The 21,609-nt window shown below is 43.0% G+C and overlaps 1 protein-coding gene across 1 annotated transcript; it reads right to left on the reverse strand.

The window, feature by feature from the left end:
* Nucleotides 1-1,711: 1,711 nt before the first annotated feature.
* Nucleotides 1,712-18,103, reverse strand: LOC121548621 (heterogeneous nuclear ribonucleoprotein U). Its single transcript, XM_041860138.2, has 14 exons — nt 17,333-18,103; nt 16,289-16,403; nt 13,717-13,796; nt 13,319-13,458; nt 12,986-13,085; nt 12,602-12,714; nt 10,372-10,635; nt 10,044-10,163; nt 8,221-8,349; nt 7,702-7,870; nt 6,934-7,212; nt 6,035-6,438; nt 5,515-5,778; nt 1,712-4,188 (listed from the first exon to the last, which is right to left on the reverse strand). The coding sequence occupies exons 1-14, from the start codon at nt 17,781-17,783 to the stop codon at nt 4,138-4,140; spliced, it is 2,679 nt and encodes an 892-aa protein (XP_041716072.1). The 5' UTR covers nt 17,784-18,103; the 3' UTR covers nt 1,712-4,137.
* Nucleotides 18,104-21,609: the final 3,506 nt, after the last annotated feature.

Below are 21,609 nucleotides of genomic sequence, written 5' to 3' on the forward strand. Positions count from 1 at the left end.
TAATGGTTTTCTTTGAGACTGTGGTCCCAGCTCTCTTCAGGTCATTGACCAGGTCCTGCCGTGTAGTTCTGGGCTGATCCCTCACCTTCCTCATGATCATTGATGCCCCACGAGGTGAGATCTTGCATGGAGCCCCAGACCGAGGGTGATTGACCGTCATCTTGAACTTCTTCCATTTTCTAATAATTGCGCCAACGGTTGTTGCCTTCTCACCAAGCTGCTTGCCTATTGTCCTGTAGCCCAACCCAACCTTGTGCAGGTCTACAATTTTATCCCTGATGTCCTTACACAGCTCTCTGGTCTTGGCCATTGTGGAAAGGTTGGAGTCTGTTTGATTGAGTGTGTGGACAGGTGTCTTTTATACAGGTAACGAGTTCAAACAGGTGCAGTTAATACAGGTAATGAGTGGAGAACAGGAGGGCTTCTTAAAGAAAAACTAACAGGTCTGTGAGAGCCGGAATTCTTACTGGTTGGTAGGTGATCAAATACTTATGTCATGCAATAAAATGCAAATTAATTACTTAAAAATCATACAATGTGATTTTCTGGATTTTTGTTTTAGATTCCGTCTCTCACAGTTGAAGTGTACCTACGATAAAAATTACAGACCTCTACATGCTTTGTAAGTAGGAAAACCTACAAAATCGGCCGTGTATCAAATACTTGTTCTCCCCACTGTATGTCAGGCTGTATCCATCAAGGTATCCTTACCCCCACCACACTATGTCAGGCTATATCCATCAAGGTATCCTTACCCCCACCACACTATGTCAGGCTGTATCCATCAAGGTATCCTTACCCCCACCACACTATGTCAGGCTATATCCATCAAGGTATCCTTACCCCCACCACACTATGTCAGGCTGTATCCATCAAGGTATCCTTACCCCCACCACACTATGTCAGGCTATATCCATCAAGGTATCCTTACACCCATCACACATTCAGTACACTTGTCTCCAGCTAAGCATACACCTTGTCACCCTATTTAGCACTGTATTTAGTTGGTACTAAGTCAATAACAGATCTAATGACTAGTAACTTGTTTCAGTGAAAGAGCATTAAGCATGCGCTGGCATGGTTAAACAGATTTGGTGAGCACCATTCACATCAGCTTCCTGACTGAGTGTGCTGGCTGTTTGCTTCCAATAGGGTGAGCCAGTGGCCACACAGGGAGCAGACACTGTCACAAAAACCCAGAGCGCATATTTACATCACCATGTTTACATCTGGCTTAGCAGATAAATAGGCACCAGACATAGTCATGCGGAGAGAACTCTATAGACAATATCAAGGCTCAATTTGCAGCCTGCGAGGGGGGTCTTGTCATTTTAATGGGGTACATAAGGCTTTAGAGCTGAGGGCAGTCTGGGTACACATCTCAAAGTCAATACCAAGAGACAATCCCAGGCACCCTGTTGTGTGCTCTTGGTTTGGAAAAGCAGCTGGTGTCAGCCAGACTTCTGAAATGTTAGTTTCAGCAGCAATAGGCAGCTAGGTTTCGTCCTACATCACGTTCAGATATAAAGTTAAGCTTTAGGGCCGGTTTCTCAGACACAGATTAAGCCTAATCTTGGACTAAAAAGCACTTTTAACGGAGGGAGATTCTAAATTGATCTTTCTTTTTAGTCCAGGACTAGGATTAACGATGTCCGGGAAACCTCCCCTTGGAGATTGAGGGAGAAGCACTAGTTTGTATAATAAAACTCAATTTCATCAGCGTCATTCACTTTATTGACAAAAATACTTAAACATAACTGAAACAAATATCAAAACATTTTTCAATAAAAAAAAAAAGATCTCAGCAGGGAGACGAGCCCAAAGTTACCTACAACTTGAGTATATTGAGTTGAGAAGTACTCAGTTGAGAAGTAATACAAATTGCTGAAACACATGACTTTAATGAAAAATTGATCTCTGTTTGATTGGGTTATTTTTTACTTGCATTATCACGCAGCATACCGGAAATCAGTTCATGGTCATCCATACAATTTGGCATGATAGAGAAGGAAAAAAAGGTGGTCAACTATATACAGTACACCATGTTTATAAAATGTTAAATAAGCTAATGAAACAATTACAAAATGGACTCAATACAATTGTGTCTAATTGTTTTAAATGATCTAGCAACACAATGTTATAGTGGAACACACATCACTAACACTGCTGGTAGGCTACTTGGCCTGAGCTGTAAGAGGTTACATGCAAGAGCTGCGATTGTCCAGCTACACCGCCACCAATTCATTTGATCAGAGGGTTCACACACTTCAACCATATTTGACTGACTTGGTTTGAACCTGGATCGTCTGTGTGACTTAAGACTGTTAGCCCACTGATCTTAAGCCAGTGCAGTAGCATTCGGGAGTTAACGCAAGTGTTCAGGAACCTCCATCACACACACACTACAGAAGACCGAGAGCTTTGAACGTTTCAATGTCACTGACTTCTAGCAGCAGTGAAGGTATTGGTGGGTTATACTGTCAATATGTAGCCCTTTAATTGCTGGTGTAAATGCAAACCACTGTAGTTTTTACCCCCACCCATTTTCAATATAGCGTACAACTGAGTGTTGAACATGCATGCTAAACCAGCCACAGAATATATACTCTTCCATTAAAACAGTGGTTTAATTTAGCCTGGTGACAGATTTGTTTGTGCTCTTGCCAACTCCATTGACAAGGAGTTGGCATGATAGCAAACAGACTGGCACTCAGGCTAGGTTCAAATAGCACAGAACATCAAATGTAAACAATTGAAAAACGTGTTGTGTGGTCATGTAGGACTAGCTTAATGTGTAGTCTTAATTACAATGCACCAATCAAAGCTTAACCAGGTTATAAAAATGCCACAACATTCAACCAAATAAACGTATGGACAAATTAAATAAAGGAAGCACTCTTCAATCTACACATGAGAAGCAAGCCTCATCAGGTTCCACAATCAGTAATGTGCCCTAAATATCAAGACAAATACAAAATCACAAAATGACAATATCAAAAGACATAATGTAGTGCTAAAATGGCTTCCTATATCCTACAGAAACAGCTTCCTATATCCTACAGAAACAGCTTCCTATATCCTACAGAAACAGCTTCCTATATCCTACAGAAACAGCTTCTAATATCCTACAGAAATGGCTTTGCTCAAATAGTTATTCAAAGTACAATGCATCCAGATGAACACGGGTGTAATCAAAAACTGAAAACGTTTTGCAATGAAAATCTAGTTTCTATTGGACGAACTTCGGTAGGTCCCTCACAGTTTCATTTGCTCCCTAGTGAATACACCCCTAGTCGCTCTTGCAAAAGATTCTCAATGAGAATAACCTGTATCATTGAAGATAAAAAGAAAAGCTAGTTGTGCATCAACGATTGAATTACATCAATAAGTAGCATTATGTGAAGCGCTAACTGTGGAGAGATGAGGGCGGATGTCCTTGTTGTTTGAAGTAGCAAACCAGGCCATTGCCCATTCAAAAAGGTATTTTAGGTAACCTTTGAACTCAATTAAAAGTCATAAGCCATAGAAGTTTGTAAAAAAGCAAATATGTTGTTTATTGTAGATCTACGGAGTTTAGATTACATGCTTGATGTTTTAATGAAAAATCACAAGACAAATCTAATAATGGCGTTTGACGCGAAATTACTATTTGTTGCTTACGGACTACATATACAAATCACTAACAATACTATTGCTACCATACCTTAAAAGATGGTTCTTTCAGTTAGTAAGTGTTCTCACTCCTTACACAACAAACAATATTTACATTTAGTAAAAAAGAAAACAAAAGAAAATGCACAACAATGAAAATCTTTCAAACAAATGTCGCTGAAGCAGAGCAAAAATGTTGTGGTTCCTGATGTGGAATATTTCTCAAACATGGGATTTTTAAAAGCATGAGATATCTTTAAAATTTGGAAAAATATCATAAAATGTACAAAATCAAATGAAAAAACACATAAAGCTTCAAAGAGACTTCTTTCCTCATGTGGAATGTTGCTCCATAGTCTTGTCGTATTTTAGTTTTTAATTTAAAAGTTGGATCTAGAAAAACAACAGGGTGGTGGGAGAGACGGACATCTGTGGCTAGTGGTGGGTTTCCATTATCGGCCACCAGTCCTTTTGATCAGAAAGTCTTTAATAGTATCCTGGCTGATACTGCTGTCTCCATGGCTTCTGGTTCCATAACTGGGGACAGACATACAGGGAGTTAGATGCAGACAGAAAAAAATAACATACACAAAAGTATGTGGACACCCCTTCAAATTAGTGGATTCGGCTATTTCAGCCACACCTGTTGCTGACAGGTGTATAAAATTGAGCACGCAGCCATGCAATCTTCATAGACAAACATTGCAGTGGAATGGCCTTACTGATGAGCTCAGTGACTTTCAACGTGGCACCGTCATAGGATGCCACCTTTCCAACTAGTCAGTTCGTCAAATGTCTTGCCCTGCTAGAGCTGCCCTGGTCAACTGTAAGTGCTGTTATTGTGAAGTGGAAACGTCTAGGAGCAACAACGGCTCAGCCGCAAAGTGGTAGGCCACACAAGCTCCTCGATTGCAACACTCGCTACCAAACTGCCTCTGGAAGCAACGTCAGCACGAGAACTGTTAGTCTGGAGCGTCATGAAATGGGTTTCCATGGCCGAGCAGCCGCACACAAGCCTAAGATCCCCATGTGCAATGTCAAAAGTCGGCTGGAGTGGTGTAAAGCTCGCTGCCATTGGACTCTGGAGCAGTGGAAACACGTTCTCTGGAGTGATGAATCACGCGTCACCATCTGGCAGGCCGATGGACGAATCTGGGTTTGGCGGATGCCAGGAGAACACTACCTGCCCGAATGCATAGTGCCAACTGTAAAGTTTGGTGGAGGAGAAATTGTCTGGGGCTGTTTTTCATGGTTCGGGCTAGGCCCCTTAGTTTCAGTGAAGATAAATCTTAACGCTACAGCATACAATGACATTCTGCGCTTCCAACTTTGTGGCAACAGTTTGGGGAAGGCCCTTTCATGTTTCAACATGACAATGCCCCCATGCACAAAGCGAGGTCCACACAGAAATGGTTTAAGAGATCAGTGTGGAGAACTTCACTGGCCTGCACAGAGCACTGATCTCAACCCCATCGAACACCTTTGGGATGAATTGGAACGCTGACTGTGAGCCAGGCCTAATCGCCCAACATCAGTGCCCGACCTCACGAATGCGCTTGTGGCTGAATGGAAGCAAGTCCCTGCAGCAATGTTCCAACATCTAGTGGAAAGCCTTCCCAGAAGAGTGGAAGCTGTTATAGCAGCAAAAGGGGGACCAACTCCATATTAATGCCCATGATTTTGGAATGAGATGTTCGACGAGCAGGTGTCCACATACTTTTGTAGTGTAGCTAGGTGAGAACCACATATCGCAGTAAGTACATTTTCCCTCAATAAAGTAGTTACCAGCAATTTCAGTGGTATCAATTGTAGTACAAGGTTAACAAGTTAGGATTTGCCCTTTGACCTCAAACGGAGACTCACCCCTTGCTGCCAGCTCTGGTTGAAGGCCTGAGCCTTGTCCATGCCGAATCCGAAGCCTCCACGTCCTCCAGCGTTCCTACTGTCCCCAAATCCCCTCCCACGACCTCCAGCGTTCCTGTTGTCCACAAATCCCCCACCATGTCCTCCAGAGTTCCTACTGTCCCCAAATCCGCCACCACGACCTCCAGCGTTCCTGCTATCCCCAAATCCGGCGCTCTTGTTGCCAAAGTTTCCACGGCTGTTGCCTCCTCTGGGCTGGAACCCCTGGGGAGAGGGACAACACTTATTAACATCTCCCTATTAAATACGCTATTGTAACACTAACTTTTTGTAACACTATTTGGATAGTCTCCTAAAGATGGTTTATAAATGTTCAACTATCCACCAACCCTAATCCTTGCAAATTGCTAATATCAACGAGTTGCAGTTGATCGTTTGAGCATCTACACACCCTCTATAGAAGAATATCCAAATAAAGCAGGATCAACTTGTATTTCTCCATTGCTTCGACCCAACCCACCTGGTTAAAGTTGACCCTGTTTCCACCACCTCCTCGGCTCATGTTAGCTCCGCCTCCCCGGCTCATGTTAGCCCCTCCTCCCCGGCTCATGTTAGCCCCTCCTCCCCGGCTCATGTTAGCCCCACCTCCCCGGCTCATGTTAGCCCCACCTCCCCGGCTCATGTTAGCCCCACCTCCCCGGCTCATGTTGCCGCCTCTGTTCATTGGTGGACCGCCTCTGTTCATGGCTCCACCCCTGTAGCCCATGTTGCCCCTAATTGGTCCTCCTCTTGGGGACCCTCGCTGGGGGGCCATGAGGCCACCGCCCCTGTTGAAGTTGCCCCGGTTGGCAAATCCACCTCTGAAGGCTGGAGGGGGCATGAAGCCTCGAGGGGGGCGAGTGAACCCACCACGTGGGCCTGGAGCTGGGTGAGGCAGACATGTTGGACACATACATTAGACTGCCGATGCATCTTTAATGATGTAAAATGGCTTCCTAATCCTCTGCTCATCTCTACTTTTCAATTACTACAGTAGAAATTAAAGTGAAAGGGCAGAGGCCTTTGACTGCAAAACATTTTGTTTGATTGGACTTCCTGTCCAGTTCCATCAGATCAGTGCAGACTAAACAAGGAACGTTTTAGCAATTTGTTGCGAGGCTAAAACAGGGTTAAAACCTGCCATGCAAATCCCTAATCTAGGGCGGCAGGTAGTTTAGTGGTTAAGAGCGTTGTGCCAGTAATCGAAAGGTCGCTGGTTCTAATCCCAGAGCCGACTAGGTGAAAAATCTGTCGATGTGCATTTGAGAAAGGCACGTAACCCAAAATTGCTCCTGTAAGTCGCTCTGGATAAGAGCGTCTGCTAAATGACAAAAAATAAAATAAATAATCTGACCAATATGGCCAACAATCGTAACCCACCTCCTCTGAAGTTGCCCCTGTGCTGGAAGCCTCCTCGTACACCTCCTCTCTGGCCGGGTCCTCCTCCGCGGTTGAACTGGTTCTTGCCTCTGCCTCCGCCCCGGACAACACCTCCTCTATTGGGGGTCAAGGCCCCCTGGTTGGGCTTCTTCTCAGCCGGCAGGGCCGCCTTGCTCTCCTCCTTGTACTGCTCCACCAGCTTGGAGGATTCCTCCTTCTGCAGCTCAGCGTAGCTCACCTCAGCGAAGCTCTCGCCCTCCTCTGGCAGGGTGAAGAATCCTACATGGGAAGAGAGCCAAGGATTATTAAAACGATGGTCAAAAATAACAGCCCCAATGAAAGACTAGCGTATGAATAATAGCTTATGATGTCAACCATAGCAAAACTAGATTTGTAGTGATGGAGGATCATTTATACAGCTGTGTTCCTCCCACCAGGTCCAGAGGCAGGGGTAGAGCCCCTGAACCAGAGTTTAGGAGAGAGGGTCACTCTGCCCCCCTGATATGGCCACGTGCGACACAGACAGCCACGAGTGGGCAAAGCGTAGAGGGGCTAGCCATGCTTACATGAAAACAAAACTACAGTTTTTTGGGAGCTTAAAAAAAAAAAAAAAAAAAAAAAAAAAAGTGGTGTGTCCTTACCGTATTACTACATCAACTTTCTGAAGGCTTCTGGATTAGTGATAAGGATGTGAAGTTGCTAGCTGTTTAGCAAAGGAGAAGATTCTACTTTTAACATCTTTATTGGTATAGTAGCTCACGTCGTTACCTTTCATTTTGAGGAGAGCGTGCTCGGGCACGTCTTTGCCGTCGCTCTCTGCCTTCTTCTGGGCCCTCTCCTTGTAGTCGTCGTCTGAGGGGCAGACCACCACAGCCTTCCGCTGGTACCCAGCAAACAGACACATCTTCCTCTTCTGGCCCGGGGCAGACAGGTTGGTCTGGGGAGAGGTGAGGAAGGATGGGGGAATTACTTATAATAATGTTGACTGATTGTGTGATTATAAATAACCAGGATTTGGGCTGCTTTGTTGGCACTTTATATAGACCTGTGCTAGCCTACGTCTTGTACTAGCCTACATCTTGTCTACATCTAGTACTAGCCTTCCTACCCTATATCATGACGTACTCATTTGTATGAGACTATTCTACCTGTATTTACCTACATTATACTGTATGTTCCATGTGCATTCAAATAACTAATACTCTATTCACTATAAGACTGACTAAAGGTCAGTGTTTAACGTGTAAGAAATCATTGGCTGTGATTGAATAGAATATGAAGTCTTACATGGTCCAGGATATAGTTCCTCTTCTTGCGAGCAGCGATCTCAATGAACTTGCCCAGGAAGAGAGGTGCACGCTGGGAAATGGCCGTGAGCTTAGTTGTGTCCTTCGCCTGACGCTTCAAGCTGCCAATCTACATAGACAAAAATGAATGGCTGTGCCACAAGATACCACAGATGTAGGACAGGATATAGGCCTACAGTGCCAAATGATGACCAGGGACTGCTTACACAACGATTAGGATAGGACCAATGTTCCCTCTAAGCTGATGGCAGCTCCCCTGGGACTGCCACGCAGAAGAAATATCAGCCTTTGTTAACACTATCAACATTCACCTTTACCGTGGGAATTGTGATCGAGTCAACGCAATAGTCACTTTCAATGCAACATACCGAAACAAAATAAACTATGCAAGACTTGGTATGCAAAACTAACTATGCAAGAGATTTTGTTGTATGCAGAACGCATCGGAGCAGGATTCTATTGACACGCACGACTCAAACGTGCTCTACACAAACCGTTGCAGCATAACAAATCAGAGCTGCAGTAGACCCATTTACAAATAGACCATTGCCATATATGGATCTGTGCCACTCACTGAACTGCGTTTACAGCATGAGCAGTCGTGAGTAGATGCGCTTGTTTTGAGATCAAAGCGAGAGCTGCATGTAGCCACGTGCACATTTTGTTCATATCCTTTGCTAGTTAGTTATTAGCCCAGTTACAGATCATTTGTTCATATCCTTTGCTAGTTAGTTATTAGCCCAGTTACAGATCATTTGTTCATATCCTTTGCTAGTTAGTTATTAGCCCAGTTACAGATCATTTGTTCATATCCTGTGCTAGTTAGTTATTAGCCCAGTTATAGATCATTTGTTCATATCCTTTGCTAGTTAGTTATTAGCCCAGTTACAGATCATTTGTTCATATCCTTTGCTAGTTAGTTATTAGCCCAGTTATAGATCATTTGTTCATATCCTTTGCTAGTTAGTTATTAGCCCAGTTACAGATCATTTGTTCATATCCTTTGCTAGTTAGTTATTAGCCCAGTTATAGATCATTTGTAGTCAGCAATGGTGGAGTGATTGCTTCCTACAAGAGCACAAAATGTGTACACATCTTTGAAAAGCGAGTCAGGTAATGAGCTTTTTTCTTTGTCTTAATGGGGCAGTGTTGTATTTTGAGACGGGTTTGAATAAGCTATGTAGCCAATAGGCAGAGGGTAGCATAATTTGTCTGATTCTCTGTAATAATGGTATGGGATTAATAATGCATTTTATTTTGTAAAGTGGTTTCTCGTATCAAACAACATTTTCAGTCACCTCTTTGTCTGAAGGACAAGTGGATAAACAGGTTAATGTCAAGCACTGCATGTTTTTTTCAAAAGTCATGGAATGTAGGTCTATATTGAACACCCCACATTGTCGGCTACTGTAGGCTGAATGACTGAACAGCTATTTCCATGTTAAAATGTTATGGGATGCATTTTCTCCATTGTTTTTTATGGTTGGCCACTCTGGTCTACATTATGAGCAAATAGCTACAGTAGCCTACTTGACCACTGTCTGAAACTAACTTAAAGCGGCTCAGTGTTCACAGTAAACGTGCGCTGGACGTTGTACAGAATTTTCACAACATTCAAGTTTGCGCTCAGACCTGAAATTTGCTCAGTGCCTAAATGTTTGAGGGAACATTGGATAGGACTGGAAGTTAAATTTCACAAACTAAATTGACAGACAACTATAACCTCATTCTAAGAAGAGTGCAGAGAGAATACATTCTAAAATACTGGTGGATACAAAAACCATGACTCAGTATAACACTGACCATCATCTTCTCCACGATGGTGTCGCTGCCCAGGATGTAATATTTCCCAGGGTTCTCCTGGATGTGCTTGTTCACCCAGGTGGTCTTTCCTGAGCCGGGCAGGCCTACCATAGCAATCACCTAAAACACACATATTCACAACTGATCAGTAACAATGGGGGAAGGGGTTATGCACATACAATAAACAAAGTGATACATTTATCTGAAACACATTTTACAAGCCGTTTATTATGAAATACTGGTTGAACCGAAGGATAGAGCCCATTGCTAGGGAGGCCTTTGTGTCAAACAAATCACTGCTAGTGATGTTATGGGTTCCCATAGTTACCTCGCAGTCCTTCTTGGTGTTGGGTCCCTTGGGTCCGCGGACACGGTCGTCCATGGCGACCTGCTGCAGGAAGGTGTAGCCCTCTGGCTTGGGGAAGTAGGGCGTTTCCATCTGGCCAAAGTTGAACTCCACAGAACAGTTATGGCAGATGACGTGGGGGAAGACAGCTCTCCCTGCCAGGGACTCCTTACTGGCCTGGAAGGCCACAACTGGCTCCTTACCGTTTTTAGAAAAGGAAATCTCCACCTCCTCGCCCTCAAAGTCCTGCAATAGAAAATAATTAATTGAGAGATAGATATATAGTACCAGTCAAAAGTTTGGACACCTACTCATTCAAGGGTTTTTCTTTATTATAAAAAAAAAAAAAAAACTATTTTCTACATTGTAGAATAATAGTGAAGACATCAAAACTATGAAATAACACATGGAATCATGTAGTAACCAAAAAAAAAGTGTTAAACAAATCAAAATATATTTGAGATTCTTCAAATAGCCACCCTTTGCCTTGCTGACAGCTTTGCACACTCTTGGCATTCTCTCAACCAGCTTCATGAGGTAGTCACCTGGAATGCATTTCAATTAACAGGTGTGCCTTGTTAAAAGTTCATTTGTGGAATTTATTTCCTTCTTAATGCGTTTGAGGCAATCAGTTGTGTTGTGACAAGGTAGGGGGGTATACAGAAGATGTTATTTTATCAAATAGGGCTAAGTCCATATTATGGCAAGAACAGCTCAAATAAGCAAAGAGAAACTACAGTCCGTCATTACTTTAAGACATGAAGGTCAGTCAATACAGAACATTTCAAGAACTTTGAAAGTTTCTTCAAGTGCAGTTGCAAAAACCATCAAGCGCTATGATGAAACTGGCTCTCATGAGGACCACCACAGGAAAGAAAGACCCAGAGTTACCTCTGCTGCAGAGGATAAGTTCATTAGAGTTAACTGCATCTCAGATTGCAGCCCAAATAAATGCTTCACAGTGTTCAAATAACAGACCTCAACATCAACTGTTCAGAGGAGACTGTGTGAATCAGGCCTTCATGGTCGAATTGCTGCAACGAAACCACTAAGAGGAGACCTGCTTGGGCCAAGAAACATGCGCAATGGACATTAGACCGGTGGAAATTTGTCCTTTGGTCTGGAGTCCAAATTGGAGATGTTTGGTTCAAACCGCCGTGTCTTTATGAGACACGGTGTGGGTGAACGGATGATCTCCATATGTGTAGTTCCCACCGTAAAGCATGGAGGAGGTGGTGTTATGGTGTGGGTGTACTTTGCTGGTGACGCTGTGATTTAATTAGAATTCAAGGCACACTTAACCAGCATGGCTACCACAGCATTCTGCAGCAATACGCAATACCCTCTGGTTTGGCTTAGTGGGACTATAATTTCTTTTTCAACAGGACAATGACCCAACACACCTCCAGACTGTGTAAGGGCTATATTACCAAGAAGGAGAGTGATGGAATGCTGCATCAGATGACCTGGCCTCCACAATCCCCCGACCTCAACCCAATTGAGATGGTTTGGGATGAGTCAGACGGCATAGTGAAGGAAAAGCAGCCAACAAGTGCACAGCATATGTGGGAACTCCTTCAAGACAGTTGGAAAAGCATTCCAGGTGAAGCTGGTTGAGAGAATGCCAAGAGTGCGCAAAGCTGTCAAGTTAAAGGTGGCTATTTGAAGAATGTCAAATATATTTTGATTTGTTTAACACTTTATTGGTTACGACATGATTCCATATGTGTTATTTAATAGTTTTGATGTCTTCACTATTTTTCTACAATGTAGAAAATAGTAAAAATAAAATAAAAACCCATGAATGAGTAGGTGTCCAAACTTTTGACTGGTACTATATCTAAATATATATATATATATAGATATAGATATAGATATAGATATAGATATATATATATATATATATACACACACACACATATATATATCAACAAGGAAGTTGTCACACCACACGTATAATCCCCAATACAAAACAAAGTCACTGGTTGGTTTTGAAGGGTTCTGGTGGACATTTTTTACTCCATGAACAGAGGACATAGAAGACAAATCATTTGACAAACATGTTTTTATATAAATGTAAAAAAAAATGTTTGTGTGAGTTTGCCTCATTGACATCACAGAAAGTCTGAATATTATTTTAAAATCGGCCTGCGCATTTTGAGAATATTACATTATCGCAACTATTAAGGATAAATTAAGACAGGTTACTTACGATGAGGCAGCAGATTACGTCATTCTCATCGTAAGTCTCTCCAAAATCTTCAGTCACGCAGTTGGTAGTCTTCTTGCCTTTGCCAGAGTAGGCATAAGAATGCTCCTCCTCACCTGCAATGACAATACAACTCACATCAGACATGATACAGAGCTGACTGGTTCAGGGAACTAAAACTCTAGAATTAGAATTGTCATAAAATTATTTTATATAAATAATTTCTGGATTTCAGTGTTTCTGCAGTCATTCCATAGTCGACTTGCAAACTTCAACTGACGCAGGCTATATCACTTCCAGTTCCATGTCATGCTTCCTAACAGCCTTTAGAGAGCGCCAACACCACATAAGAACCATTATCTTTTTGAAAAACAACATAATACTGACCGAGGAGCAGACTGCCAGTAGCCAGGGACCATCCAACCTGGACCTCATGGACCTCCATGTTCTTACTGAAGATGTGCTTCACTGGAATCTTCTCAGTTAACTAGAACCACAATATTACATTGGTAATGTTAGCAGCAGATAGTATGATGGCCTGCAAATCTAATTATTTAAGTAGACATTTGATAGCACAACCAGGTGATAAAATTGAATGGTGCATATATATTATAAAATGGAGACAAATGATAATGGTTTCTGAGGTCAGAATGTTACGAATTCACAATTACTAATGAAATGACAACTGGGCTAGACAAGAGAAGCAGAGTTTCTCCTTACCTTCATCTCGTAACAGGCCTTGCCCTGGGTCAGGCCGTACGAGGCCCTGCCCCCGGACCAAAGGTAGGCAAAGCTCTCCATGGTGAGAGAGGAGGCGCTGTAACGGTCCCGGGACACCTTGAAGTGCAGGTCACAGTTATCTGAGACAAAGAAACAAAGGCATCAATTCTTCGGATCTCTTCTCAGTCCCCTGACATAGCATTTAGTGTGTCCTATCACACATCGGCCTTTAAGCCGTATTCCTATGCACTTGCCGAGATCTGAGAATATTGAACGCGTGTTGGTAATACGGTAAACATCAGACAGCGAAGTGGAGCTATCACTTCTGAGCAGGTGTTTGTAGAGTGATTAAATAAACCCAGCACTGTCCGCCCATCTATACACCAAACATGACTCACAGTTGTCCAGGCAGACTGTTGTATCATCGAACTCTTCATCTTCCTCTTCCAGGGGTGGCAGTGGAGACTTGAGACTAGACCTGAAAGAGAACACAGCCTGTCAGTAACAATGTCAGAGAATTAGAACCATTCACACGGAACCAGAATGCCCTACCATGGTGGCCATCCGGTTGGGATGACCCCTCTGAAGAAGAGGGCAACAGTGGAAAGAGGCAAGAAGACTATGGGCGGAAATAGAACCCCAACATTTAAGCTACTGGAGTCTGGTGGTTTTAAGAAATCACGACAAGACAAATGCATACCTGCAGTGGTCCACTGGTGCCTCAAAGCAATGGATAATTATTTTTTAAACTAGTCCTAGGGCTATATTTCTTATTATAAAAGCCTTAACAGCCAATAGACCTTGTTGTGGGCAGAAACTGTGTTTATGGCTTTGGAGATTCTTGGGAGGGTCATGAAGTATAAAGGGCTGCTGGATGTATTTAACTGTGTGTGGAGCTGCTCTCACTAAAGGTCAAATCCCACTGAAGCTGCAGCCTCATGGTCGTGGAACAGACAGAGGCATACAAGCTATTTCCACATAGCCTAGAGGGGCTTCAACTGTGTGTTGAGAGATTCTAATACTCTAGGGACTGTTGAGATAACAAGCTGAATGTTGTGCTACACCGACTTACCAACTTGAAGGCATTCAGAATCAGAATCAAGCTGTTGCCCAGGGGGAAGAGTTGTGTTTATGAAACTAGCTTAAAAAATATTTACACTGGCGAGGATTACAACATGAGGATAAATGTCTGTCTACAGGACTAAACACTGCCTCAGGCACAGGAAGAGAAACACCATAATAATACCTCAACTAGCCGGTGCCCCCGCACATTGACTCTGCACCGGTACCCCCCTGTATATATAGCCTCCCTACTGTTATTTTATTTTACTTCTGCTCTTTTTTTCTCAACACTTTTTTGTTGTTGTTTTATTAAAAATAAATGCACTGTTGGTTAAGGGCTGTAAGTATGCATTTCACTGTAATGTCTGCACCTGTAGTATTCGGCGCATGTGGCCAATAAAATTGGATTTGATTTGATAATGCAGCGTTGATAGAAAATGTGAGTCTTTGCACCAATTAGAACAAGAGATAGTAGTGGGGGGGGTGATATTCACATTATTTGTAGCAACACTGGTTGGTAATTTTACTCTGTCCTCAAATGCACTATGCTTAGATTATACAAATGGCCACTTCATTTATATTTCAGTCAATTAGCAGACGCTCTTATCCATTTTTTTCTTCTTCTTCTTCATACTAGACCTGCCCATGTGTAGTCAGGGAAACACTAATTGTACCATCTTTGGCTTATCTACACATTGGTCAGACCACACTCAGACCAAGGAGCATATAGTCTTGCCAGGGGTCATCCAGGGTGGTGTGTGATGGAGATTCCATGATTGGTTTAGCCAACAGCTACTAAGGCCTCTGCTGCACAGTCAATGGTTTCTTAGTTTACACAGGCCAGAGCAGGGCTCTCCAACCCTGTTCCTGGAGAGCTACCGTCCAGTAGGTTTTCATTCCAACCCTAATCTAGCGCACCTGATTTGAATAATTATCTGGTTGATAAGCTGAATCGGGTTAGTTACAACTGGGGTTCAAATGAAAACCTACATGAGGGTAGCTCTCCAGGAACAGGGTTGGAGAGAACACCTACAGGAGGGTTGCTCTCCAGGAACAGGGTTGGAGAGAACACCTACTGGAGGGTAGCTCTCCAGGAACAGGGTTGGAGAAACCTGGGCTAGTGTGACATTCTGATGACAAGATAACAGTCCACTGGGTCAATTAAAAAAACAAAATAGGGTTCCAGATAAACATGGGGGTGGTTTTCAAGACACAGATCAAGCCTAGTCCTGGACTAAAAAGCTCAATGGAATCTCCATTTGAAGTACTTTTAAGGTTCAGCAGTAGGTTTAAGTGCCCTGGAAACCAGCCCATGATGCACAGTGTGACTGTACATCAAGAAAGCATTCCTGTAAAAAACAACAACATCAACCACACTGAATAAAATGACAAAGTGGAGAGAGAGACACATTCAGAAAAGACAAATACAGTGCGAACAGGAACAATGAGCGGTCCGTGGATAGTACCAATCTCCAACTCGAGCGTCCAGAAAAAAGTGCTACATTCTAGTGCCCTTACGCGATTCCCCCCCACACCTGCTACTCTCATGTGTTTTTTATATTTTTTTTTATCAGCGTTGCGTCACCTTGTCAGTGTACACAGTAAACCTTCCTGCACAAAGAGAATGAATGGGGAACAATAGAAAATTACTGTTAATTTCTCTTGCTACATTATGCAGTCCATTTAGGGGTGCATGTGGTCACTGCATGGGTTAAATGGTAAGGTCAATTTAAAAGTCAGGGATGACCCTCAATTCAAACATGTATGAAACTAAAGTAATGTTGACAAAAGTAAGTTAAGTGAGGGTTTTGTCGCTAGTTAATGCATTGGCGCTTAAAGCCAATACAGTTCACATAGCTGTGATGGCGCTTCAGACATACCGAAGGCCATTTTGTCTCCCATCCTTACCAGCTGTATTTGTTCTCTTCAATAAATTCAAAGTAGCCCCTTCCATGTTCCTCCCGGCGTCTCTTAACACCCTTCTTATTCTTCTGATCAGCATTCGTGTCTTTGTCCGCATCCCCTTTGGAAATAAAAGAAAAATATAATGAGGTGCTCCTTTATTGAAAGGATAGGTCGCACTGTGGCTGTGGTAGGGTTGGCCCACACAGACGACTAACTACTTGTCCATTAGGACCTCAATACTTTCATTGAATGTGATGGAAGACAGTAGAACACTAAGGCTGCTTTGACCAGAGTAGGGTTGGTTACATTGTAGCTGGCCAACAATTGGAGATCACACGTTAGGAGATGTAACGTTACGAGTAAAATGGGTGCAATATCCCAGCTAAGGTTAGAGTTACTATTAAAAAAGATCAGGGAAATATTCCGTTGTCCACTCGTCACAGATTTTGCGGTCAATACAATAGCATACTGCGACAAGTCAGACAAGAAAACCTGAACTGCAGACTATTTTAAATTGACCCCCTTCCCCCACAATACCATTCGCGGCTAGCTTAAAAGCTAGCTAGCCAATTCTTGCTCGTTCATTCAAAATATATTAACCAGCTATTGTTATCTAACCAGATAACTAGCTAACTACGGTTATCAAACACTTCCCTTTAGCTACGTTTATGAGAACCCGTTTGTAGAAGAATATTGGATACTCTGAGTCATATAGTTAACCATTTAGAACCACGAGCCTACCTAAACGAGCAACTGCCGAATCTTGTCCACCGTCTGCTAGTCGCGAGCTAGCTATTCTAGTTAGCAACTACACAAAAGAATGCTAACTTTGTTAGCTATGCTAACCACCCATTCATCTAAAATTACTTCAAGCGTGAGCCCAATGGTAGTCTCCATGCAGTACGTTAAGACCAAGTTAAACAATATTACCCCAATTTGCTAGCTACACTAGCCAATATACATCAAACCGGCTTCGCGAAAACACCCCGTATAGCAAAAACATGTGACACCCAGTCCAGGCATTTACAAATGGAACCAGCGACTCACCCTCTACTGGCTGGTCTCCAGGCTCGCCATCCTCTGCGTCTAATGTTATTTTCTCCATGTCATCCACACCTTCCTTCAGCATTGGATCCATTTCTTCATCTTCCCCCTCACCCATTTCTTCGTCCTCCTGAGTCGCGTTCTCCTCGCATTCGACGGCGGCGTCTCCCTCTCCGTTTCCATTCTCCTCCTCGTTGGCCTCCATGCTTTCTTCGACCGGATCCTCGTCTTCTTCGTCTTCCCCCATGTCCTCTTGATCATCAGCGGCCTCAGGGCTGTCTCCCTTCGCGGCCTCCAGCCCAATGGGATCGTCTCCAGCCAGGGCCTCTTCGTCAAGCGCGGCCTGCAGCCGGTCCATCAACTCGGCCTTCAGTCCCTTGTCCGACAATTGACGCTTTTTCAGCTCGTCCTTCAACTCGTTCACTTTCAGTTTTTTTACGTTAATTGAACTCATTTTTATATCTGTATAAAAATACTAAACTGAAACACGGTTTAAAATGACAAATACGGGAAATTCTGTAAGGACGCCACGCTATGCAAATTGATGTAGCTACTAGCTATTTTTAACTGCGCCAAATGGCAGTAGCGTTACTAGCACTTTTCAATGGCAGAAGGGTTTGTCGGCGCAAATGGTGGTACCAGACCCCTCCGGTATTCAAGTGTTGGGGAAGGACTTGGGCGTGGGTTACCGTAATAACTGATAGAGCAGCTTAAAAGACTTAACAATATCCAAGCTGCCAATGCGCATGTTGGAGATACCAAGCACTGCAGGCTACATCTTTTTAGCCATGAAAATAAATAAATATATTAAACATGACCTCAAGGAGACACACACATTCAATTATCTGTCCATTTCCAGACCTATACTGAACAGTGGAGGCTGGTGGGAGGTGCTATAGGAGGACGGGCTCGTTGTAATGGCTGGACAGGATTTAATGAAAAGGAGTCAAACGTGGTTTACATATGTTTGTTGTTTGATACCGTTCCATTTATTCCATTCCAGCCATTAAAATGACCCTGTCCTCCTATAGCTACTCCCACCAGCCTCCACTGATACTGAATGTCAGGTTATTGAAGTAACATATCCACAAGAACACAGTAGACCTACAGTAAAATATGTTTCCCCACCGTTCTAAGAATAGATGTTCTTCTCGCCGACCTCTCGCTTTCTCATCCAATGGGTTTTGAGAAGGAGGCGAGGAGAGAGGATGTTAGGAGTATGCAATTGAGATTCTCCCAGACTCCTCCTTAAAAGATCACAGAGAATCACTCCAACTGCTTCCCAGACACTCCAACCATAAAACCCACAACATGACCTTGGGGCAGCATGGGGTGCGTTCAGTTCGCTTGAACGTTTACTATGTTGCGGAACGGCTTGTACTGAATGACACGTTTTCCCAAAACGTTCTTGTACATTCTTGAACATTCTTGAACAGACTTTGAGGTACGTTTGCTAAGTTCGGTGGATGTACCGGTGTGTGCCTTGAAGCAATGACTTAGGTTAACTCTCAACCCCAATTTCAGCCGTTGCCCAATCCCTTCAAATCTTAAAAAAATGCATTCAGGTGAGAAGTTGTAGGTGGGGGAATTTCTCATAATATTCATTTTGGTGTTGTGTAAACAAAGTTGTACCTGATCCCAACATTTTCTCACTAAAGCACACTTACCAGAAGTCCACTGCCACGCTCTAATAATATATATATGTGCATCATTAAGAAATACAGCTCTGAACTGTGAGTTAGCTCACAGTGATAAGGCGCCGAAATCCTGACATGTATTGCCACTTGCGGTGTAGATTCGAATCCCCTACAGGCTGCAAAATAAATTATTCGTAATGTCACATTTATTGCGGTATTGTGTTGGGAAGAAAAGTGATAATCACCTTGAAAATTAAGATTATGGGCTTAATTTAATTCAACGCATTAGCGATTTTTACAATAGTCAAATTAACTCAGATGGGTTTTGGGTACTGTATAAAAACCTACAAGGACTACCAGGGCAACCCCTCTCACAGGTATGGTTTCACTTTTCAGAATTAGAAGTGTGTGGGTTTAAAGGACGTCGCACTGCTTGCTTAAAGGCGCTGCATGGTCAATCTGCTGTCTACAGTCGTGGTCAAATGTTTTGAGAATGACACAAGTATTGGTCTTCACAAAGTTCGCTGCTTCAGTGTTATGAGATATTTTTGTCAGATGTTACTATGGTATACTGAAGTATAATTACAAGCATTTTATAAGTGTCAAAGGCTTTTATTGATTATTACATTAAGTTTATGCAAAGAGTCAATATTTGCAGTGTTGACCCTTCTTTTTCAAGACCTCTGCAATCCGCCCTGGCATGCTGTCAATTAACTTCTGGGCCACATCCTGACTGATGGCAGCCCATTCTTGCATAATCAATGCTTGGAGTTTGTCAGAATTTGTGGGTTTTTGTTTGTCCACCCGCCTCTTGAGGATCGACCACAAGTTCTCAATGGGATTAAGGTCTGGGGAGTTTCCTGGCCATGGACCCAAAATGTCGATGTTTTGTTCCCAGAGCCACTTAGTTATCATTTTTGCCTTATGGCAAGGTGCTCCATCATGCTGGAAAAGTCATTGGTCGTCACCAAACTGTTCTTGGATGGTTGGGAGAAGTTGCTCTCGGAGGATGTGTTGGTACCATTCTTTATTCATGGCTGTGTTCTTAGGCAAAATTGTGAGTGAGCCCATTCCCTTGGCTGAGAAGCAATCCCACATATGAATGGTCTCAGGATGCTTTACTGTTGGCATGACACAGGACTGATGATAGCGGTCACCTTGTCTTCTCCGGACAAGGTGTTTTCCGGATGCCCCAAACAATCGGAAAGGGGATTCATCAGAGAAAATGACTTTACCCCAGTCCTTAGCAGTCCAATCTCTGTACCTTTTGCAGAATATCAGTCTGTCCCTGATGTTTTTACTGGAGAGGAGTGGCTTCTTTGCTGCCCTTCTTGACACCAGGCCATCCTCCAAATGTATTCGCCTCACTGTGCGTGCAGATGAACTCACACCTGCCTGCTGCCATTCCTGAGCAAGCTCTGCACTGGTGGTGCCCTGATCCCGCAGCTGAATCAACTTTAGGAGACAGTCCTGGCTCTTGCTGGACTTTCTTGGGGGCCCTGATGCCTTCTTCACAACAATTTAACCTCTCTCCTTGAAGTTCTTGATGCTCCGAGAAATTGTTGATTTAGGTGCAATCTTACTAGCAGCAATATCCTTGCCTGTGAAGCCCTTTTTGTGCAAAGCAATGATGACGGCACGTGTTTCCTTGCAGGTAACCATGGTTAACAGAGGAAGAACAATGATTTCAAGCACCACCCTACTTTTAAAGCTTCCAGTCTGTTATTCTAACTCAATTAGCATGACAGAGTGATCTCCAGCCTTGTCCTCGTCAACACTCTCACCTGTGTTAACGAGAGAATCACTGACATGATGGCAGCTGGTCCTTTTGTGGCAGGGCTGAAATGCAGTGGAAATGTTTTTTTGGAATTAAGTTCATTTTCATGGCAAAGAGGGACTTTGCAATTAATTGCAATTCATCTGATCACTCTTCATGACATTCTGGAGTATATGCAAATTGCCATCATCAAAATTGAGGCAGCAGACTTTGTGAAATTAGTATTTGTGTCATTCTCTAAACTTTTGACCACGACTGTACATTGGCCGTGCAGCATTTACGGTGATACGGCCTCTGGAGAGTTAGGGCATTTATACTTCTTGCGCTTCACGGAGCATCGCAGAGCTGTTGTGATGGAAGTTGTCAAGGAAATGAGTTTGTGTATATAAAGGACCTCCCGCCAACCAATCATGTAGATGCGGAGCTATACAACGCTATATGGAGCCCTCTGCGTCCCTACAACATTTGAAGGTGTCTGTAATAGAATAAATGTGTAAAAAGTGAATGTAGACATTAATTCATTTATTTCTATAGCTTCCAAAATATTTCGTACAAAGGTAAGGGAGTGCCAACACAGCGCCCCTATTAGTAATCTAGTTTATATAGAAATCATTGGGTGTTACCACCCAGCACATCTAGAAGGGAGTGTATTTCATACTGAACACCTCCACATCATGATTTCAATGATAGAGTTGACCTGCTAGGGGCAAAAGAGCTAGATTTACTAGTAAACAACCAAAATGTATAACTTTTGCAATGAACTGTCAAAAATGATGACCAGAATTGACATCTTTCACTATAACTAAGTCTAAAACATCTGGTGTCATTAAAGTTACTCTTTAAAGGGCAGAGGTGCGTTTTGAAGC

This window comes from Coregonus clupeaformis, chromosome 33 (genome assembly GCF_020615455.1).
Source record: "Coregonus clupeaformis isolate EN_2021a chromosome 33, ASM2061545v1, whole genome shotgun sequence".
NCBI lineage: Eukaryota > Metazoa > Chordata > Actinopteri > Salmoniformes > Salmonidae > Coregonus > Coregonus clupeaformis.

Excerpts from the sequence above, each read along its gene's own strand:
- LOC121548621 (XM_041860138.2), bottom strand. The coding sequence starts at position 17,783 with ATGAGTTCAATTAACGTAAAAAAACTGAAAGTGAACGAGTTGAAGGAC. Across the intron at positions 16,404-17,332 it reads TGGAGACCAGCCAGTAGAGG|GGGATGCGGACAAAGACACG; the intron begins GTGAGTCGCTGG and ends TTATTTCCAAAG. Across the intron at positions 6,439-6,933 it reads CAGGGGCAACTTCAGAGGAG|CTCCAGGCCCACGTGGTGGG; the intron begins GTGGGTTACGAT and ends TGCCTCACCCAG.